The following is a 21,596-nucleotide window of genomic DNA, read 5'->3' on the forward strand; positions in this document are numbered from 1 at the left end:
CCAGCAAAAGCACTTTGAAGAAGCTGTCTGTTGCTAAGGTTCTGCCTTTGTCCAGAAACAGCTCCATAAGATTTATGTCCACAAACTCAGAAAGTCTTTGCGCTGAGTTGCAACTCAAAACATAGTTCTCAACAAAATGTTGCCAGATGTTCTGTTGATTTCTTACGTTCTGCGCGGGTGTCTTTGATGCCAAAGTGCAAATGCAGCATGGTAGTCTCATAGCGGTCACGGGACATTGTATCTTTGATTGCCGGTACAGCAATTACTTCTGAGCAGACATGAACCACAGCACCAACTGTGGTCATCGCTGTTCTTGTGAAAAGAATGGAGATAAATGGCGTCAACTCAGAGACTATCATGTGAACATCACTGACAGAACAAAACTGAATAATAAAAAAAAAAACAAGTGCTAACTTTTAAAAGTAGCCAAAATTTACACAAGGTATCACAGACTCAAATCAAATGTATTTTTTTATTATATAGTAGTAATGAAAATAGCAGCTTACTACTCAAAACGTGGAGCCCCTGGACTCGAATCTGGTACCTTTGGGTTATAAGGCAGCAGTTCTTACCTTTTCACTATTAATAAATACACATCAACTTCTTGTCAATTTGCATTTGAGCTTGGGTTTTTAACTCATTGACACAAACATGTAAATCGAATGTTTTTTTTTTCCCCGTTTGGTTATATTCTTGAATAAAAGTGCATGTGTTTATTTGATATTTGGACTAAAGCCTTCACACATTATACACTTCAAATCATTATTAGTATAACATGGAAAAAGTTTCTGTTTTAGGTATGTGTTCAGTAGTTCCTGTCATCCTACACTTACACAGATCGTTGTACACATGGAACAGACATGAAATGTATGTATTCCAAAACAACGATATGTTATTTACCCTATACAACTCCAGGCACCTCACACCCAAATAAACAAGACTTGAGCTGGGAGAACTCCCCCAAACCCAGCCCAGCCCCCCGAGTTAAGCAGCCGCGGTGGAGGGATGGGATAGCAGGCTGCTTGCAGCTTGTGCTGATTGACACATTTGTAAAACAAAAGACACTGATGGAAAGGTGCAAAGGAATTTAAAGTGGAGTTTTTTCATAGGCTTCAGGTGATTCTAGTGTTAACAACAAGAAAGCTGGTGGTGAAAACACTATAACTGCCCAAATATATAAATATGGGGGACTTAATCTTCTTGTCAAATTGACCTGATTTCTTCACTTTGTGCTGGAAGCTTAGAAAAATCATGGAAACATGCTACCATCATTACCAAGAGCTGTGGTATTTCACTGCTGAATGTTGCAAGAAAAATCCTTGGCCATGTCATGCTTCATCTGGCTACCTCATAATGTTGCAGACAGATTACTTCCGGAGTCACCATGCGGACTTTCGTCCCAAACGCAGCACAATTGACATGATCTTTGTCACCCGCCAACTCCTACAGAAGACGCAGGAACAGACATCAGCTTTGCTCTCACCAACCTGCGGAAAGCATTTAACACCTTCAACCGTGAGATGTTTAGGGAAGTACTCTACAAGTTTGGAATTAGACCGTAGGTTCTTGTTCGCGGGGAAACATTTGCTCCCTTCAAAATTACTGTTGCTGTCAATCAAGGCTCTGTCCTGGTAGCAGTGTTTTTAAACATTTACCTTGCTGTCATCACTCTTCTCTCTAGAAATGAGATGGATGCCAAGAATAGAGTGCGGATCCAATACTGACTGTATGGCTATTTGTTCAACCTCGAAGATTGTCAGGCCAATAAAAAACCTCCTTGACAATAACTTATGAGCTCCAGTATGCTGACGATGTTGCCGGCATAGCTCCTCACCTGGAAAGCATTCAGAAGACTGTTGTATCTTTACACTCAGCCTATTCTTGGATGGTCCAGGAAATCAGTACCTCCAAGACACTGACCCTTCAGACTGCCTTCCAGCACACAGATCCTCCAATGGACATCAAGATCGGTAACAATACACTGGGGAACACACAATCCTTCCCCTACCTTGAAAGCATACTATCTAGTGATGCCTACACTCCTTTATGGATCCGTGTCCTGGACTCCCTACCATAAGCAAATCCTTACACTAGAAATATTCCACATCTGCAGCTCCCTGAAGATCCTTGGCATCACTTGGGAGGACAAGGTTCCCCAAATTAAAATTCTGGAACGCTGCTTATCAACTAGCATTGAGGCCATGCTGCTCAGCTGTGTCCTCTGCTGGACCAGGCACATTATTCGCATGGATGAGTCTTGGTTTTCTCCGGATGGTCCTGTTAGGTGAACTTGCTGAAGTATCCAGACCTCATGATGGACCAAAAAAACTGAAAGGACTACTTGAAGAATTTACTCAAGCCCTGCTCCATTCCACATATGCAGCTTGAGACACTTGCTAAAGACTGCACACTTTTGAGACAATAAATGAATCAGCCCATCACTTTGAACAACAACTGACACATCAACAAGAAGAGAAGAGAATGGCAAGACATGACCATCAAAACCACCCCATTGTGCTTGGGGGACAATTCCCTTGCCCATCGTGGCCGCAGATCTACCTTTCCCAAATTGGCCTTCTCTCCCACCAGCACACACACAGGAGGGGGAGTGTCAGAGATAGACAAATGAATGGTCAGTGTCAGTCAGATCAACGGACAGCCATGACTGACTAACAAAATTCAAAATGGTTAAAATATTTGCTTGAAGAAATTAAGGCATGTACACTAGGACAACGTCAAACATGTATAACTATGCATAACTATTTTTATTCACTTCAGGCATAAGTGATGCCACTGACTAAAGCAAGTCCATAAAACACCTTTAAATTTCCACAAAATAGTCTGTAAGCACAAATGTTGCAAAGTACAGTAAATCACTTGCAAAATGTCAGTTCCAATGTAAAAGCAAAAAACCACTGAGGAAGTAGTGTAACCATTAAAAAGCCACTAGCATCATAACTGCTAAATCTAAGATCTAGTTCACATTTACTGTCTTGTTTACATACAAATGGTTTTTAAAATGGGGCCAAGTGGGACCTGTGTAATGAGCATGTGCCTCTCCCTTTTAAAGAGCATACTTATCAGAGGTACAGTGACAGGAGGAGCTTCATATTATGAACAAAGTTTAATGTGGGTCATGTCATGCCTTTAATCTCATTATATTTAAAAGGCCACTGAGCTGTGACTAGATGGAAGATCTAAAAGCTTACTGGTATACAAAAGATAGATTTGGAAACAGGGAGCAGAGAAGGGCAAGAAAGAAACCTGTGGACAAGACACAGTCCCATCTTCTTCATTTATGTGGCGAGACAAAACTCAATTTAAGAAGGCATTTTATTAAATGAGCTGAGCTGCAGCTCGTGGTACTGTACCATAATAAGATATAAAATACAACAGAGAATACACTTTGAGTGAATGACAACTGAAAACAGTTCATAGCCTTTTCACTCAATGATTTCCTGGCTGTGATACCAATGCTACTTTCTAAGCCTTCCCACTAAGTAAAGAAGCAAGGGCAAACAAGTCTTTAAAGAACGACAAATAAACAAATTAGGGGAGCAACAGCTTCATTTTCTACGGTGCTTAATACATAAACACTTTCTGGCTCACATTGTGAAAGCAAGGCAGTCACATGCAAGCTGATGGCTAGGAGGGGAAATACAGCTTTTTTTAAAAAATATATCTCTAATGTAGATCAGGCTCAAACCTTCGGGTAGCTTCACATACAAAACATCTAGGAAGGAGGATGGCATGGCTGAGAGAGAAAGCCTACCACCACCGTGTAACATGACAGCCTTCCCATTGAAGTATTAGTCAAGAGGTCTGCTTGATCAGCTCAGTAATGGATAATCCCTTTAGTGAAGCTGGATAAGCCATCACTTCTGAATCAAACTGCTATGGGTTTCACAGCCAAGTGCTGCACTGCTTTGTGGTCCAACAACTAAAATTAAAACCCTGAATTCAAGTTACAAAATATCTGGGTACTGGGGACTCAATACTGTCCTAACTGATGGAAATGTGAGGACCTGTGAATCTGCTGTAGCACTGAAGAAGAATTGCAATTGGCTTTAAGATGAGGATCATCCAGATGCTTGACCTGAAGATGTAGAAGGACACAACAAGCAAGCCCTGTTGTCTCTCCACATCCATGTTCACAATTGTAAGTGCCTGGTTTTACCAAAGAGATGCTTATTTGTACTCTAGCACCATTTGTTTGTTAGGGCAATACAGCAGTCCCCAATATCCACAGATGATATGTTCTAAGATCTACTCCAGTCATCTAAAACCATGTATAGCAGTGAATCCTATATATAAGTTGTTCTCATTTAATTACTTTCCCTATGGTAATGTTTAATTGATAAATCTGGCATAATAAAACATTATAAACATTCAATAATAATTCAATACATTGTACTTTATTATACTCATGTTCTCACTCTCTGTCAAATGAATGCATCAGTATGGCAACACTGACATCAGACATATAGAGTGCAGCAATGCAGACACAATGCTGTGCTTTCGAAGTGTTTTAAACATTTACTAAGAATGATGGGCAATTTTAAACTTATGAATCATTTATTTCTGGAATTTTCCACCTAATATTTTCAGGACAACTGAATCAGCATAAACTGAATCCACTAATACGAAAGCTCTTTTGTATAAGAAAAGATAAGCCTGTCTTGTACAATGGATAGCAAAAGTCTGCTTAAACCTTTACTGTAATTTGATATTTTTGAAGGCACTAAAGAGTCTATTTTGAAATATTTTCCCCACAATGAACCACTTGTTTTCAACTTAAATATGGTGGATTACAGGATCTCATTAAAAGGTCTAAATTGGTCCGACATGATTTATCAAGATCTCATCCTCTGCAGCAAAAAAAACTGAAATACTGATATATATCCACTGTAACATAGGTTTGTGTCTAAACATTCTTAAAAAGTCAAAAGGCAATGAAGGGAAATAAAAAAAAATAAAATTCATAGGTCAGATTCATTAAAATATAAATCTTGCAATATGTACTTCATTTGCTGTATTTTTGTAGTATATTACAATAATGTTGGCCATCACCCAGATTTTTTGTGGTGCACAAAATGTAATGACTTGCGACAGATATTAATCTGCAGCTTTATCACAAAATATTGTATGATGTACAGGAGTTAAATTCTTTAAAACAGTAAAATATGTATAAAATATACATACACTAAAAAGAGATTTTATTGTAAACACAGCAGATGAGAATTTACTTGATAAATAATGCAATACGTGGTAATAAGGCAGGGAAAAACAAATGAAGCAATAATACAACTCACACTTTATCTTCTATAACATCTTTCAAATTTAGAGGCATCACAAAGCCAATAATACCACAAAATCAACTCTGAACAAAGCACTGCATGATGCATTAATTAAACATAAAATCAATCTCAATGAAGTACCTTCTGCAATGGTACAAAGTAAGAAATTGTTTTTGCATTTTTTAAGCCTTCACTGGCTTTATTTATTTATGCTATGCACTTATTTTATCCATTTTATCATTTTCAGATGTGCTTCTCTAGGCGGTATCATGCAGTGTCACAGACGTATTTGGAAGCAAAGTGGACAAAGTAGGAACACCTTTTGGATAAAGTAGCAATTTATGGTAGGAGTCACTGAAATTTATGAAGATCTAGGCCAATTAGCCTGACCACATGCCCTAAGAAGCAAGAACACTTATCTATGAAGGAGGACATCCACAGGAGGACACTGATGCTAAGCTGTATAATATAAATTTCAATAGTCATGACAAATACAAATGACTATATTTACACCTTTTATTGTAAGAACATTATTAAGCTACGTTACAAAAGTGTATACATTTTATATAGTGTAAGTGCCAGAATGGAGGGACTGGTATCCCAACTGGCCAATAGGCCACAACACAAAGATCACAGGAATGGAGGCGCAACCCGACTGGTATGATCCTCAATTTCTCTCTCAGTTAAGATAAACAAATAATGGTTGGACAAGGGATGACTAGATATTAGGAGCAATTCATCCCCCAGAAAGAGGGTCAGGCAGTGCTCCTCTGACAGGGGTCCAGGTTGGACAACCACACGGCTGCCTGGAACTTGTAGTGCACAAGGGCAGACCTGCCTGGTTCTTTGGGTGTCACGGGGGACTGCTGTGAAAAAACGGACCTATTTTGTCACAAACAAATATCAGTAAAAGAATTCTAACAAAGAGACATAAAAGAATAGGAATACAACAAAATACTTTGGATGAAACACAATGTGTATACAATATACTGTATATGCAAGAAAATGTATTTTTTACTGACTGATGAAACAGTTTGCCCTCACTGCAATGGAGTGCCCTGGTGTATTATGACCCTGCTGGAATGAAAAATGTTAAAGTAGCTTGACCCTCACCAGAGAAAAGAATCTCAAGCCGCTTAATCTTATCAGAATAAAATGTAATGCAGCCACTTGATTTGGTCAGACTGAACAGTCAAAAGAGCAGCATGAACATGTTTCTATGATGTGTTGTGAAAGAAAATTACTTCTCTAGACCACATCAGAAAGCACAATCTACAGTAGTTAGGTCTCATCGGAACAAAGCATGCTGGAGCAGCTCGATCCCTGAACTATCAGGAAGGCTCTTGACTCTGTCAGAATGAAGCACAGCTCAGTTGCTCAACTCTCACAAAGGACAAACTGCACTGACATATTTTTTCCTTTGTGATCATCAGTTTCTCAATACTTGCATAAAAGATTGCAAGTGTGGACAAACTTAGCAGCATCCCAAATGATAAATAAAGAAGGATGTGGATGAAGGATATGTTTCAATAAAGAGAAATAAGGCAACAACAGGACAACACATCACATCCAGAGTGCTAAAGTTCATACTGACACAAATCAAAAGATTATCAGAGTATCAAAGGGGCCTCACCAAGTTAAAGAATAATCTTCGCAGAAGCACAAGTTATATCTATGAAAAGGTACTTACAGCCACTCGTTATCTGTACTGTGACAGGCATTTTGGTTGGCTAGGGGCATCCTGAAGATATAAAGCAAAGGATCAGCCTTGAGGAGAGAACAAGTACCTGGAAAAATCTAAGGAGGTCCCTCCTGAAACTTGCAGTTCTTGGAAAGTAATAAGGAGATCAGATTCAGCTAATCCAACCTGCCTCTGCAAAAATATGTAACATCCTATGAATGTTATGAACGAAATTTCCTCCAAAGTAAAATAGGTGAGGCCTCCGAAATTCAGCAAAGGAGGTGACCAGAATCTTCTACAGCAGAGGCTCACTTAGATAGAGATAGATAGATAGATAGATAGATAGATAGATAGATAGATAGATAGATAGATAGATAGATAGATAGATAGATAGATAGATTAGATAGAAATTCACATACTTCAGCAGCAGCATACTGATAAAGAACAATATTAAATTACAGAGTGATAACAATGAAGGTATAACAAACAGACAATAACTTTGTATAATGTTAACGTTTACCCCCCCCGGGTGAAACTGAAGAGTCGCATAGTGTGGGGGAGGAACGATCTACTCAGTCTGTCAGTGAAGCAGGACGGTAACAGCAGTCGGTCGCTGAAGCTGCTCCTCTATCTGGAGATGATACTGTTCAGTGGATGCAGTGGATTCTCCATGACTGACAGGAGCTTGCTCAGTGCCCGTCGCTCTGCCACAGATGTCAAACTGTTCAGCTCCATGTCTACAATAGAGCCTGTCTTCCTCACCAGTTTGTCTAGGCGTGAGGTTTCCCTCTTCTTTATCCTGCCCCCCCAGCACACCACCGTGTAGTAGAGAGCACTCGCCACAACCGTCTGATAGAACATCTGTAGCATCTTATTGCAGATGTTGAAGGACGCCAGCCTTCTAAGGAAGTATAGTCGGCTCTGTCCTTTCTTACTCAGAGCATCAGTATTGGCAGTCCAGTCCAATTTATAATCCAGCTGCACTTAGTCCAACCAGGTCCCAAATACTATCTGCTGGCTTTAGCCAGAGCAGGCCAAAAGATGGTCAACTGGAAAACCAACTGTGACTATCACAAATTAAAGCAAAAGCCCCCAAGGAGGAGGGTATCTGTCAACCTATGGCCTGTGCACAAAAACAGCAACAAAAACTCATGATAAATAAAAGATTTACTGCAAAAACAATTTAAATAAATACAAAAGCTCAAAAGAGCAAAACAAAGCACAAAGAAGTTTTCTGAATATGAAATCAACTGTAATCAGGTGCAATACATTAAACAGAAGTTATAATCCTTAAACAAAGCCCAACAATTGTCAAATAGCCAGGAAATCATAAAGAGGAGAACTCCAATGTGCTTATATAGGACTGGGAGCAGTCCCTCAACTGAGACCCGCCTTCTGGGAACCAACAAAGAAACCACGAGGAACAGGACAGAACAAGCATCGACACATGAAAACCAAACAATAAACAACACTGATAGAAAATACATAATTATGCAAATAACAGAAATAAATAATTAATAATCTCCAAAGGGCTAAAAATGAAAAAACAACAAAAAAAGGATTTTAACCATAAGACAACATAAATAGATTATAATCACCAAAGGGCTAAAAATGAACAAAATGGACATATAAAGAAAATGTAACCATAAGACAAAGCATAACAATGCCAAAGCAGCCAACCCATAATGAATTGCTAAGCAATAAAACCTGTAATCTTTGTCAGCGGAGCATAGACTGAATGGCCAAACCATATGGGTTCTGTGATGTTGTTTCATCATGACAACTTTGTCTGTTCACAGATTCTCTGCTGTATAAAGAAACACATTTATTCTGCCCTCAGATTAGAAGAGATGTAAAGCAGGACAGACAAATAAAAAAGCAGTTGAGAAATCAGCTGCAATGTGAGGGACAAGGTAGACTGTATGTTTTCCTAGTGCCACGGCTGAGTGAGGTTTCTTAGACTCATAAGAGTATTGGAGGAGAGCAAGGTGTAGCGCTTTAAAACTCTTGATGACAGAGGGGTGAGGAGTCCTTGGTTGACAAGTCAGGAAGGTGGAAGAAACCCATCCATGATCTATTTAGGTAGAAATGTTTGGTAGTTTGCTGCCCTTTGTGCAGTTTATTGAATATCATTCTCAATTAACCTGCAAAGTAGGCAGAGATGTGTTTATATTTATATGCAGATGATATACATATGTTTAGGTATAATTTGTGGAAGCGTTTCCTGAATGCCTGGAAGATGTCTGGAGGCAAAGTAAGCCAAGGTTGACGGCATATTACATAGCACTCTTCACAGCAAGTTATATAGACACAATATGCATGCAAGCACTTTACAAAATAAATAAAAAATAGAAAAAAATGCATTAAAAAAAGAAAGACAGATGGCTGTGTATTAAAACTCTGTAGTACAACCCCATAACCATGACACTATGCAATCTGAGAAGCACCAGAATGAGCCACCCCCTATCTGACAGATTATTAGATTTTAATACACATATTGCATTTCCGTGCGACAATGAACAAATCAATCTTACCTTCGCCTCTGACGTTAATTCTAAGAAGCACAGACGGTTCCCAAGTCCTTCAACCGATAAGCAGAATTTTTTGTGGTCTTTCTGGATATTGGCAACACATTGTAGTACCACTTCATCATCCTGTCAAAAGAGAATCACAAAAGCTGATGAGAAGGCTAGCTGGATTCACTGCTTCTCCAATCTGGGCTCCCGTCACTTAGCATCTCAAAACGCTTTTCATCGGCTTTACATGTATTGATCTCTAATTGTTTCATTGTCTTCTATATTCATTACTATTATTCTGATATTCATTTATTTTAGATTTGTAGTCCACTTCCATCTATTCACCCCCTAAGAAACCCATTTAGTACTTGTGGAGCAGACTATTTGATACAGAAACCTAAATAAGATTATTAATGGCAATAAACAAATCATAATAAAAAAGCAATAAAACCAAAATAAAACTCAGGAGGCCCCAACTCTGTGGTGTCTATTGGGTGACATTGTGTGGGCAGTTTGTAGATTGATTGTTTGGCTGTATTCAGTAATCAAGAGACATCACGTCAGCACTCTCAGGCACCATGAAACAACAACAACCATAAAACCCTACAAAATCCTTACTGGACTATTCTGTCATGTGTACAATCAGTACCCAAACTGAGAGACACTATGCACATTGCTTTTTTATCAGTCAGTCAGTCAGTAACCCTCCAGCCCGCTATGCCCTAACACATGCTTCCATTCACCACTCTCCTAAATAGGCTTATTCCCTACAAAGAGTATGCATGGGATGGCAGTCTATCTCAAGGGCACATTGACTCAGAATGCAGAAATTAAGTACCACTCTAAGAAGTATGTAATTGACAGAAAAAATTGAAAAACCCATAGAAAATTGAAGTGGACAGTAAAACATGAACACTCCAAGTCGATGGTAACCCAAGAATATGAAGCTATAAGGCAGTACGAATAACCCCTCTGCCATCTTACCCTCCAAGTGAAATATTATTCTAAGTTATATAATTGTATGACATATTCAATTCATAATAAGCAATGTGAAACAATGTGTGAAGCCTATGCACCACACTATTTGTTTCAAGTCAACCTTAAAGTAAGACTGTGCAAAAAATGATTTTCCTTTTATATTTTACTTAAGACTATTTATTTTGTAGCTGCCAAGTCTCTTTCATTTAAACAAATGGTGCATCACAAACATTAAAACACCTTTTAAAATCCCATACCAAATATCAGATAACAGAGACATATGCACCGTATTTCTCATACCAATGGATGGCACTTATCAAACATTTGTAATAATGTATTTTATTACTACATATCTAAGTGATGTGTCACTAGTTGCCATGACAAATGCAATGCATTTTATTACTACAGACATTACAAAATGAATTTCAATAGATGCTGCACTCCAAAGGTTAATGCTGAGGTCTACGCAGATTACGTAGGTTTCAACCTCACTTAGATGGGTAACACAGCTAGTAATAATTGTTGATTAATTAAATTGTAATTATTTTACTTTTAACAATGAAAATAAATTATGTAACTAATTAAGCAAATTAAAATAAAATACACTTCAAATTTAAAATTGTCATTTAAAATTGTTGAGCATAACAACAAAAAGGGCAACACCAATAATTATGAAAATTAATTCAAATAAATCAGGACTGTAAACAAATTGGAGACACTGTGATGCCATAAAAATAAAGATTAAACTACCAAAAATCACATCAATAATTCCAAAACTTAACATAAATGAATGGGGTCAGGTCAGGTCAGGTTGGGGAGCATGCAAATGGTACTGCACATTGCCGCACCCACCACATAACCAAAGAGCTCAGGATCCTGGTTGGCAATACACCGTATAGACACGTGGTCCAGTCCCATTCCCCGGAAATGACCATCTATCTGCCACAGCCAGGTGTTATGTGGGCGACAATTAGGGTCCTATGAGCTGGATCGCCCTAGCACCCTCGCACCATATGGCTATAGTGCCGTAACTGATGCTCTCTCGCAATGCAGGTAATGTGCTTTATTCAGAACTCCATAAGCAACCACTCATTCAACAAAAAATCACATCAGCGGTACCCAAGGATTCTCCAAAGAGACACAGTACCAAAGGAGTCCAATCTTCATCTCAGGTCACTGGATAGCGTTCATGTCTTTCAAACATACAGCAAAACAAAAAGCACCAGGACTCTAAAGACTTGGGCCTTCGTCCTTTTGCAAAGATATCAGGAGCGCCACAAAACCCTTTCCAGTGACCTCATGACCCCACATGCTCTTCCAATCCATCAACTGACTTCATAGGAATAGTCACCAGAGACATGAATGTCACTGCCAAGGTAAGTAAATCTTTTGACACTCTCTCCGCAAAGAGACACACTGCTGATGGCTGCGCCCAAGAGGTCGTTAAAGGCCTGGATCTTGGTTTTCATCCAGGACACTCACAAGCCCAGACACTCAGACTCCTTGCTCAGTCTATCACGAACCCCGATCAGAGCCTCCATTGACTCAGCAAAGATCACAGCACCATCGGCAAAGTTAAGATCATTGAATCTTTCTTCACCAACAGATGCCCCACAGCAACTGGGCACCACAACCTTGCCTATCACCCAGTTCACAGAAGCACAGAACAAAGTAGGAGCAAAAACAACTCTGACAAACCCCAGAATCTATTAGAAAAATGCAGACGTTCTGCCTCCACTTTGCACAGCACTCACAGTACCAGTGTACAGGCTGGCCATGAATCAGTGTTTTCAATTGATATTCGGGCAGGTAACAACAGTAATATTAAGCAAATAGGACACACTCAGATTGAGATTGTAACAGACTCTAAGAGTCTGAATATGATAAACTGTGCTTATTTGGCAGTTTATGGGCTGCTGGGAATGATTACTGTTACCAATATCTTATATTTTTGTACCAAAGTTTTATTAGTAAGACCGTTATCCATTTAATTTCTATCCAGCTGAAATGGCAATCAAATATTAACAAATTACAAACTTATGTCTGACATCATCTCAGAAAACAAATCAGAGTTCAGTAGGGCTTATTTATAGATAAAATCTTATTCAACACAGAGAAAAAGGAAAAAGCCCAAAAAACAAATATGGCACCCATTACCTACCCCTCCCTTGAGAGGAATCTTCTCATTTGAGAACGCAGCACAAAAAACTAAGAGTCTTTTTTAGTGGAACTGACAAATGAATGTCTAGTGTGGAGGACACCTCCTTTTCCTGTTTCTGTCAACACAAACATGCCCAGTGAAGGTGAATGGCTACTTCATACAGTATGTGTTTTCTGTCATTTTAGTGTGGGTGCCACCTGTGTCTGTAGGGAGCAGTAACTACTTCACATACAGCATGCTGTTTATAAAAAGTTACCAATGAATTAACAATTGGTTTTATTGTAATTGTTCAAAACACATACAATCCAGGGTTTGTTACTGCTCTCCTTCCAATGTTCCGGGGGTATACTCTGCGTCTCAGAGATTCTAAGACAGAGGAATTGAATTCATAAAGTGGATGGATGGATGAACTTGTTTGTTCAGCTCTCCATTAGGATCTTGGTGAAGATCTCATAACATTCAATGTGAAGTATGTTTATCCATTTTCAGACCTCTTCTTTATAAAATTCTACAATTAAGACAGACTGTGGATTACACCAGTAAACAACCCTGGCTTGCATAACAGCCCATCACAAAACACTCTTTCTCATAACAGTCAAATGTATACTTCTTAATCAACCTGATCTGTATGATTTGGGATTTGGAATATAACTGACATATCAAAAGAAAAGCACATACAGACAGAGATTGCAGGGACTCTCATGCAGCAGTGCTAAGCCCTACACCAATGTGCCACTCCAGATTAAACCCGCAAGAAAATAACGATTCAATAAACATAACATTTGCAATACCACTTAGTACAATTGAAATTACAGCCAATCTTGGTGGCATTAAGCACATGCCGTTAATGTGCAACCAGTTAAAGGAACTGTTTTTACCAGCTTTTAAAAAAAAATCATGTCTGATAATTATTAGAATGTAGACTGCTCTGAATTAACTGGCTGAAAACATGCAATAAACTATTTTTTTAATACTTTAATTAGGGCAGGTAACAGATTTGATATTATATATATATTTTAAAAGAACCATTGTGTTTAAGGCAATCATCTGGAGAAGCAAGTTCAATCAACATATCTAGAATCCAAAGACGATTTAATGACTTAAACATCTTGGTTTATTAAGTGCCCTCTAGTGGTCATTATATAAATAATATTTTTTATTTATACACAGTAAAACCTTGATTATCTGTCAGGGATCCAACCCAGACTCTGACAGGTAAGAGAAAAGACAGAGAACAGAACAGCTACTATAAAAATGATATAAAGTACAGTTAGGTCCATAAATATTTGGACAGAGACAACTTTTTTCTAATTTTGGTTCTGTACGTTACCACAATGAATTTTAAATGAAACAACTCAGATGCAGTTGAAGTGCAGACTTTCAGCTTCATTTCAGTGGGTTGAACAAAAAGATTGCATAAAAATGTGAGGCAATTAAAGCATTTTTTAACACAGTCCCTTCATTTCAGGGACTCAAAAGTAATTGGACAATTGACTCAAAGGCTATTTCTTGGGCAGGTGTGTTCAAGTCCGTCGTTATGTTGTTATCAATTAAGCAGATAAAAGGCCTGGAGTTGATTTGAGGTGTGGTGCTTGCATGTGGAAGATTTTGCTGTGAACAGACAGCATGTGGTCAAAGGAGCTCTCCATGCAGGTGAAAGAAGCCATCCTTAAGCTGCGAAAACAGAAAAAACCTATCTGAGAAATTGCTACAATATTACGAGTGGCAAACTCTACAGTTTGGTACATCCTGAGAAAGAAAGCAAGCAATGGTGAACTCAGCAACGCAAATAGACCTGGACGTCCACGGAAGACAACAGTGGTGGATGATCGCAGAATCATTTCCATGGTGAAGAGAAACCCCTTCACAACAGCCAACCAAGTGAACAACACTCTCCAGGGGGCAGGCGTATCGATATCCAAGTCTACCATAAAGAGAAGACTGCATGAAAGTAAATACAGAGGGTGGACTGCAAGGTGCAAGCCACTCATAAGCCTCAAGAATAGAAAGGCTAGATTGAACTTTGCTAAAGAACATCTAAAAAAGCCATCACAGTTCTGGAAAAACATTCTTTGGACAGATGAAACCAAGATCAACTTCTACTAGAATGATGGCAAGAAAAAAGTATGGAGAATGCGTGGAACAGCTCATTATCCAAAGCATACCACATCATCTGTAAAACACGGTGGAGGCAGTGTGATGGCTTGGGCGCGCATGGCTGCCAGTGGCACTGGGACACTAGTGTTTATTGATGATGTGACACAGGACAGAAGCAGCCAAATTAATTCTGAGGTGTTCAGAGACATACTGTCTGCTCAAATCCAGCAACATGCAGTCAAATTGATTGGGTGGCATTTCATGATACAGATGGACAATGACCCAAAACATACAGCCAAAGCAACCCAGGAGTTTATTAAAGCAAAGAAGTGGAAAATTCTTGAATGGCCAAGTCAGTCACCTGATCTTAACCCAATTGAGCACGCATTTCACTTGTTGAAGACTAAACTTTGGACAGAAAGGCCCACAAACAAACATCAACTGAAAGCCGCTGCAGTAAAGGCCTGGCAGAGCATTAAAAAGGAGGAAACCCAGCATCTGGTGATATCCATGAGTTCAAGACTTCAGGCTGTCATTGCCAGCAAAGAGTTTTCAACCAAGTATTAGAAATAAACATTTTATTTCCAGTTATTTAATTTGTCCAATTACTTTTGAGCCCCTGAAATGAAGGATTGTGTTAAAAAAAATGCTTTAGTTGCCTAACATTTTTATTGCAATCGTTTTGTTCAACCCACTGAATTAAAGCTGAAAGTCTGCACTTCAACTGCATCTGAGTTGTCTCATTTAAAATTCATTGTGGTAATGTACAAAACAAAAATTAGCAAAAAGTTGTCTCTGTCCAAATATTTATGGACCTAACTGTATATTAGTTTAGCAAATAGTCGTATTTACAAAAAAAACCTATATTAAACTAAATATAATATAGTATTACCTTAATTAATGAAATTATATAATATTGTAACAACCAGCATAATAAGAAAATGCAACTCAAAAAGTACTGGAGTTTTCTACGCTCCCACTTATTGCTAGCTGACTCCCTACTTAAAACTTCCTACCGCCACACCTTCCTTTTCCTCCTAACTTCTCCTGTCACTCATTTACAAAGAGGCATGTCTGCCCCTCACAGAACAGAAACCCTTCACCCAGTCCAATCACTTACACAGCATTCCGCCCTTTCTCGTCCCGCACAGCGCATCACAAGCTGCCTGCACATCACAATATATTAACAAGACATAATAACAAAATTTAAAAAGAAAATTACAAGGCAGAAGAACATTAACATTAATACAGAATAACAATTACCGTCACTGGTGTCCATTTTCAACACGTTTTTCAACTATATTGGCATCACACTTTAAATTGTCCACTGTTGTTCTTCCTACTCTGTAAATTGAAGCAATACTTGATGCACTTTTGCCATTTCGTAAATGTGCAATAATTTCAATTTGCATGTTTATCGGCCAACCAAGCCATAGGGGATGCACAAACCAGTGGGGCTAGTTGTAGGTAGAGACAAAGTACCTCATTACCTCCAATATTACAAACATACAGACACGGCTTAATCTACTTTGCTGAATTATGGGATGCATGTAAATGATCAAATACCCAACCTTCTGAAACAGGCCAAGAGATCTGGGCATTTAAAAAAAAATAAGTTCCATTTAACTAGAATTTCACCCCATTGCAAAAGGCACATTACAGCCAAAATACATTTATGAATTACATAAGTACTAAACAGACTGTTATTTACTCGAACACTCCAGCAGAGTCTACAACTTTGCCCCAACCACAATAGCAATAATCCAGCTATAAATGGAGCAGGTGGGTACACCATTTTATTTCCATCAATTGTTTAAAGCACTCTGACTTGACCTTCAGCTCTCAGCCCACCAGTTACCCCAGTGTTCTGTCGACAGGTCACTTCTAGAGACTCATGTCTACTTCTACCCATATTGAGTTACTAGAATATTTGAGTGAACAACTCCCATTAAGGCATCAACCGTCTAGGCCTTTCACAAACATCATTTAGTCCAATGACCAATTTTATGTTGTGCATGTGTTACGCTTTGGGAACTGCTAAAAAGAATATTTAAGTAAATTGGGATAGTGACTGGATGAGGGAGGGAATCCACAACCCAGCCACAGGGGATGCACAAACCAGTGTGGAGTAGGGGTTATTCTGAATGAAAAGTAGGGCAGCAGCAGCTCAGTCGGTAGAGCGGGTGGTCCAGCAATCGGAGGGTTGCAGGTTCGATCCTGGCTCCCGGCATGAGAATGCAGCTGTTGTGTCCTTGGGCAAGACACTTAACCTACCTTGCCTGCTGGTGGTGGTCGGAAGGATTGGTGGCGCCAGTGTTCGGCAGCCTCACTTCTGTCAGTGTGCCCCAGGGCAGCTGTGGCTACATAGTAGCTTATCATCACCAGCGTATGAATGTGTGTGTGAATGGGTGAATGACTGTTGTGTTGTAAAGCGCCTAGGGGGGTTCTTGAACTCTAGTTAGGCGCTATATCAAATACAGGCCATTTACCATTTACCAAAAGTATGTCAAGAGTGTTTTGGAGGTGAAATGAGTGTCAGATAGAGTAATGGAAATTGGAGGTGTGATGATGAATGTTGTTAGTTCATATGCCCCTCAAGTTGGGTGTGCAATGGATGAGAAAGAATATTTTTGCAGCGAGTTGGATGAAGTGATGAACGGTGTACCCAAGGGACCGAAGGTGTTGATTGGAGCGGATTTCAATGGACATGTTGGTGAAGGGAACAGAGGAGATGAGGAGGTGATGGGTAGGTATGGTGTCAAGGAGAGGAATGAAGAAGGTCAGAGGATTTTGTGAAAAGGACGAGCATGGCTGTGGAGAATACATATTTTAAGAGGAGGGAAAAAACATAGGGTTACATACAAAAGTGGAGGAAAATGCAAACAGGTAGATTACATCCGTGTGTAGAAGAGTCAATCTGAAGGAGATTAAAAACTGCAAAGTTGTGGCAGGGGAAAGTGTAGCTAGGCAGCATATGATGGTGGTCTGTAGGATGACGCTGGAGATCACAAAAAGGAGGGGAGTGGGGGCAGAGCCAAGGATCAAATGGTAGAAGTTGAAAAAGGAAGAGTGCAAGGTTGAGTTTAGGGAGGAGGTGAGACAGGCACTGGGTGGCAGTGAAGAATTACCACACAGCTGGGAAACTACAGCAGAAGTAGTAAAGGTGACAGCAAGAAGGGTGCTTGGTGTGACACCTGGACAGAGGAAAGAGGAAAAGGAAACCTGATGGTGGAATGGGGAAGTACAGGATAATACAAAGAGGAAGAGAATGGCGAAGAAGAAGTGAAATTGTCAGAGAGATGCAGAAAGTAGACAAGAGTACAAGGAGATAAGGTGTAAGGTGAAGACGGAGGTGACGAAGGGTAAAGAAAAGGTGTATGATGAGTTGTATGAGACGTTGGACACTAAGGAGGGAGAAAAGGACCTGTACCGATTGGCTAGACAGAGGGACCGAGCTGGGAAAGATGTGCAGCTGGTTAGGGTAATAAAGGATACAGATGATAACGTACTCACAAGTGAGGAGGGTGTGTTGAGCAGATGGAAAGAGTACTTTCAGAGGCTTATGAATGAAGAAACCGAGAGAGAGAGAGAAGAGGTTGGATGATGTGGAGATAGTGAATCAGGAAGTGCAACGGATTAGCAAGGAGGAAGTGAGGACAGCTATGAAGAGGATGAAGAATGGAAAAGTCGTTGGTCCAGATGACATACCTGTGGAAGCATGGAGGTGTTTAGGAGAGATGGCAGTGGAGTTTTTAACCAGATTGTTTAATGGAATCTTGGAAAGTGAGAGGATGCCTGAGAAGTGGAGAAGAAGTGTACTGCTGCCAATATTTAAGAATAAGGGTGATGTGCAGAACTGTAGTAACTACAGGGAGATAAAATTGATGAGCCATAGCATGAAGTTATGGGAAAGAGTAGTGGAAGCTAGGTTAAGAAGTGAGGTGATGATTAGTGAGCAGCAGTATGGTTTAATGTCAAGAAAGAGCACCACAGATGTGATGTTCACTCTGAGGATGTTGATAGAAAAGTTTAGAGAAGGCCAGAAGGAGTTGCATTGCATCTTTGTGGACCTGGAGAAAGCATATGACAGGATGCCTCGAGAGGAGCTGTGGTATTGTATGAGGAAGTCTCGAGTGGCAGAGAAGTATGTTAGAGTGGTACAGGATATGTACGAGGGAAGTGTGACCGTGGTGAGGTCTGCGTTAGGAGTGACGGGTGCATTCAAGGTGGAAGTGGGATTACATCAGGGATCGGCTCTGAGCCCTTTCTTATTTGCAATGGTGATGGACAGGTTGACAGACGAGATTAGACAGGAGTCCCCGTGGACTATGATGTTTGCTGATGACATTGTGATCTGTAGCAAGTGTAGGGAGCAGGTTGAGGAGACCCTGGAGAGGTAGAGATAAGCTCTATGGTGGAAAGGAATGAAGGTCAGTAGGTACAAGACAGAATACATATGTGTAAATGAGAGGGAGGTCAGTGGAATGGTGAGGCACAGAGCAGCCGCGTCTCCCACAGGCACGTAGCCCATCGCAAGCACCTGAGGTAAACTCGGCAGCTGACCAGTAGAAATAACCGGCAGTGACAAATTAAAGTCGATCGTTCAGCGGGTGGTGGAAACTTAAAGCGGCGCTTAGTGATTCAGCTGAACATGGAAACGCAGAAGCACCTATAAAAACGGCAAAGATGACTTCAACACTTAACGTAAGTTCTATCTGCTCTCTGCCCGTCGAGGGCACGCGTTTATATGTTGTGTGTCCTGCAGTATGTACAGCTCAGGTTTTCCGGCCGACAGTGTAGATAGCTTCACCTGCCAAAAGTGTTTAGTTAATTTAGATTAGTTTAGTTGGTCGGGAAAATACGCGAATTGGAGGACCATGTTAGGAATCTGATAGCGATTAGGCAAACCGAAAATTGGATCGACTCGGTTTGTTGACAATTCGGCTACTTCTGATTCAGCTTCAGTCTCTCCAGGTCCCACTGTAGTCAGTGTGCGGCCGAAATCAGCAGCACCAATTCAGCCACAGGGCGAGTGGGTAACAGTAAAACGGGGGTCTAAGAATCCAAAATGTAGTCCCCCAGCACCCAGGTCACCAATTCGGACCCAGAACAGGTTCTCAGCTCTCCAGCGCCTGTGAAAACTGAGAATAATAAAGTGCTCATAATTGGCGATTCCATAGTGCGGAATGTTAGAATTCCAAACTATGTTAAACCAGCAGTTAATGTTAAGTGCCTTGCAGGGGCCAAGATTTCTGGCATAAAGGCGCATTGGACCGTGTTGACGATGAAGTATCTACCTTATTGCTGCATGTCGGCACTAATGATATTTATTTACAGCAATCTGAGGTATTAAAGCGGAACTTCATCTCTCTATGCACCAAAGCTAAAACAAAATGTCGGAATTTAATTGTATCTGGTCCCTTACCAAGATTATATAGAGGGATGTGATTTATAGCAGATTGCATTCCTTTCACTGCTGGCTAGAAACCTGGTGTGCAAATAAAAGCATAGCATTTGTGAACAATTGGGATGATTTTTGGGAAAGGCCTGGATTTTTCAGAAGAGATGGTCTTCATCCTAACTGGAGGGATCTTATGTATTATCCCAAAATATGGCAGCAAAACTGCCTGGTTGACTGATTAGAGCACCATCCAGGCCGCAGTCATGTGATCTTAAATCACAGGCTGTTGTTTATCCCACCTGTTATTTTCCTGAAGCTGTTACCCATAATCCCTGTTGTGGGGCATCCAGTAAATTTAGTCTTGATACAAACCATAAATTAATTGATAACCAAAAATAAGGTGTATAATTAGACCAAGGGATAAAACCAGACACTCCACCAGGGGCATCTGTAATAGAAATTTAATTCAAATTAAAACAAAAATATATCAGCAGTTCAGAAAGAACCATGCAGTTTTAAATGCTGTTTATTGAACATTCGCTCTCTTGGCACTAAAGCTGTTTTGGTAAATGATATATATTAAGTACAAAATCTGATCTGTGTCTTCTTACTGAAACCTGGCTTAGTAAATGTGACACTGTTCCCCTAGCTGAGGCGTCACCAGATGGATACTCGTTCCTTCATAAGTCTAGAGATTCTGGTCGAGGAGGAGGCCTTGGAATAATTCATTGTAACAAAATGCAAATCACTCCTAAAAATTTAGGCAACTTTACATCCTTTGAGGCATTCATTTTAAATATTAAAACAGATTCCAACACAATTATAGTGCTAGTCTACAGACCACCAGGGCCATATTCATTGTTCATGACTGAATTTAGCAACCTTCTGTCTGATTTGGCTATAAATTATGATCACGTAGTTCTGATGGGGATTTTAATGTACACATTGATGTGGAAACTGACACTTTTAGCAAATGTTTTACTTATTTGTTAAATTCAGTAGGATTTTGTCAGATTGTCAAAGGTCCAACTCATAATCATAACCATACATTAGATTTAATTATAACTTACAAAGTTGAAATTCAAAATTTAAATATTACTCCATTAAATGTAGTTATTTCCGATCACTTCTTAATTACATTTGATTTAGTTCTGCCCATGCCAGCGCACTCACAGATTAAAACAAAGACATCTAAGATTGTAATTCTGCTTCAAAATTTATAGATACCTTGAGTAAGTCGAGTGTAATTGTGGAAAACCATTTAGATCAGTTAACATCAAATGAAAACGTGGAAAACAATTTAGATCAGCTAACATCACATTATAATGTGACCTTGAGAGATGCTCTGGACACAGTGGCTCCCCTAAAACAAAAGTGATCAAAGCACATAGAAACTCTCCCTGGTTTAATGAAAACACTGAGCTCTTAAATTAGAGTGTCGAAAACTGGAGCGCAGATGGAGAAC

At 39.7% G+C, this 21,596-nt stretch overlaps 1 protein-coding gene across 15 annotated transcripts in view; it reads right to left on the reverse strand.

Annotated features, from left to right (window-relative positions):
* The window catches only part of ryr3 (ryanodine receptor 3), a 539,734-nt gene that overhangs the window by 449,189 nt on the left and 68,949 nt on the right, over positions 1-21,596 (reverse strand). For all 15 annotated transcript variants that reach the window (XM_039741277.1, XM_039741278.1, XM_039741276.1 and 12 more), the window contains exon 2: positions 9,513-9,632. In XM_039741277.1, the coding sequence (XP_039597211.1) occupies positions 9,513-9,632 (120 nt within the window). The remainder of the gene's footprint in view (positions 1-9,512; positions 9,633-21,596) is intronic.

Source organism: Polypterus senegalus, chromosome 18 (assembly GCF_016835505.1).
Source record: "Polypterus senegalus isolate Bchr_013 chromosome 18, ASM1683550v1, whole genome shotgun sequence".
Lineage (NCBI taxonomy): Eukaryota > Metazoa > Chordata > Cladistia > Polypteriformes > Polypteridae > Polypterus > Polypterus senegalus.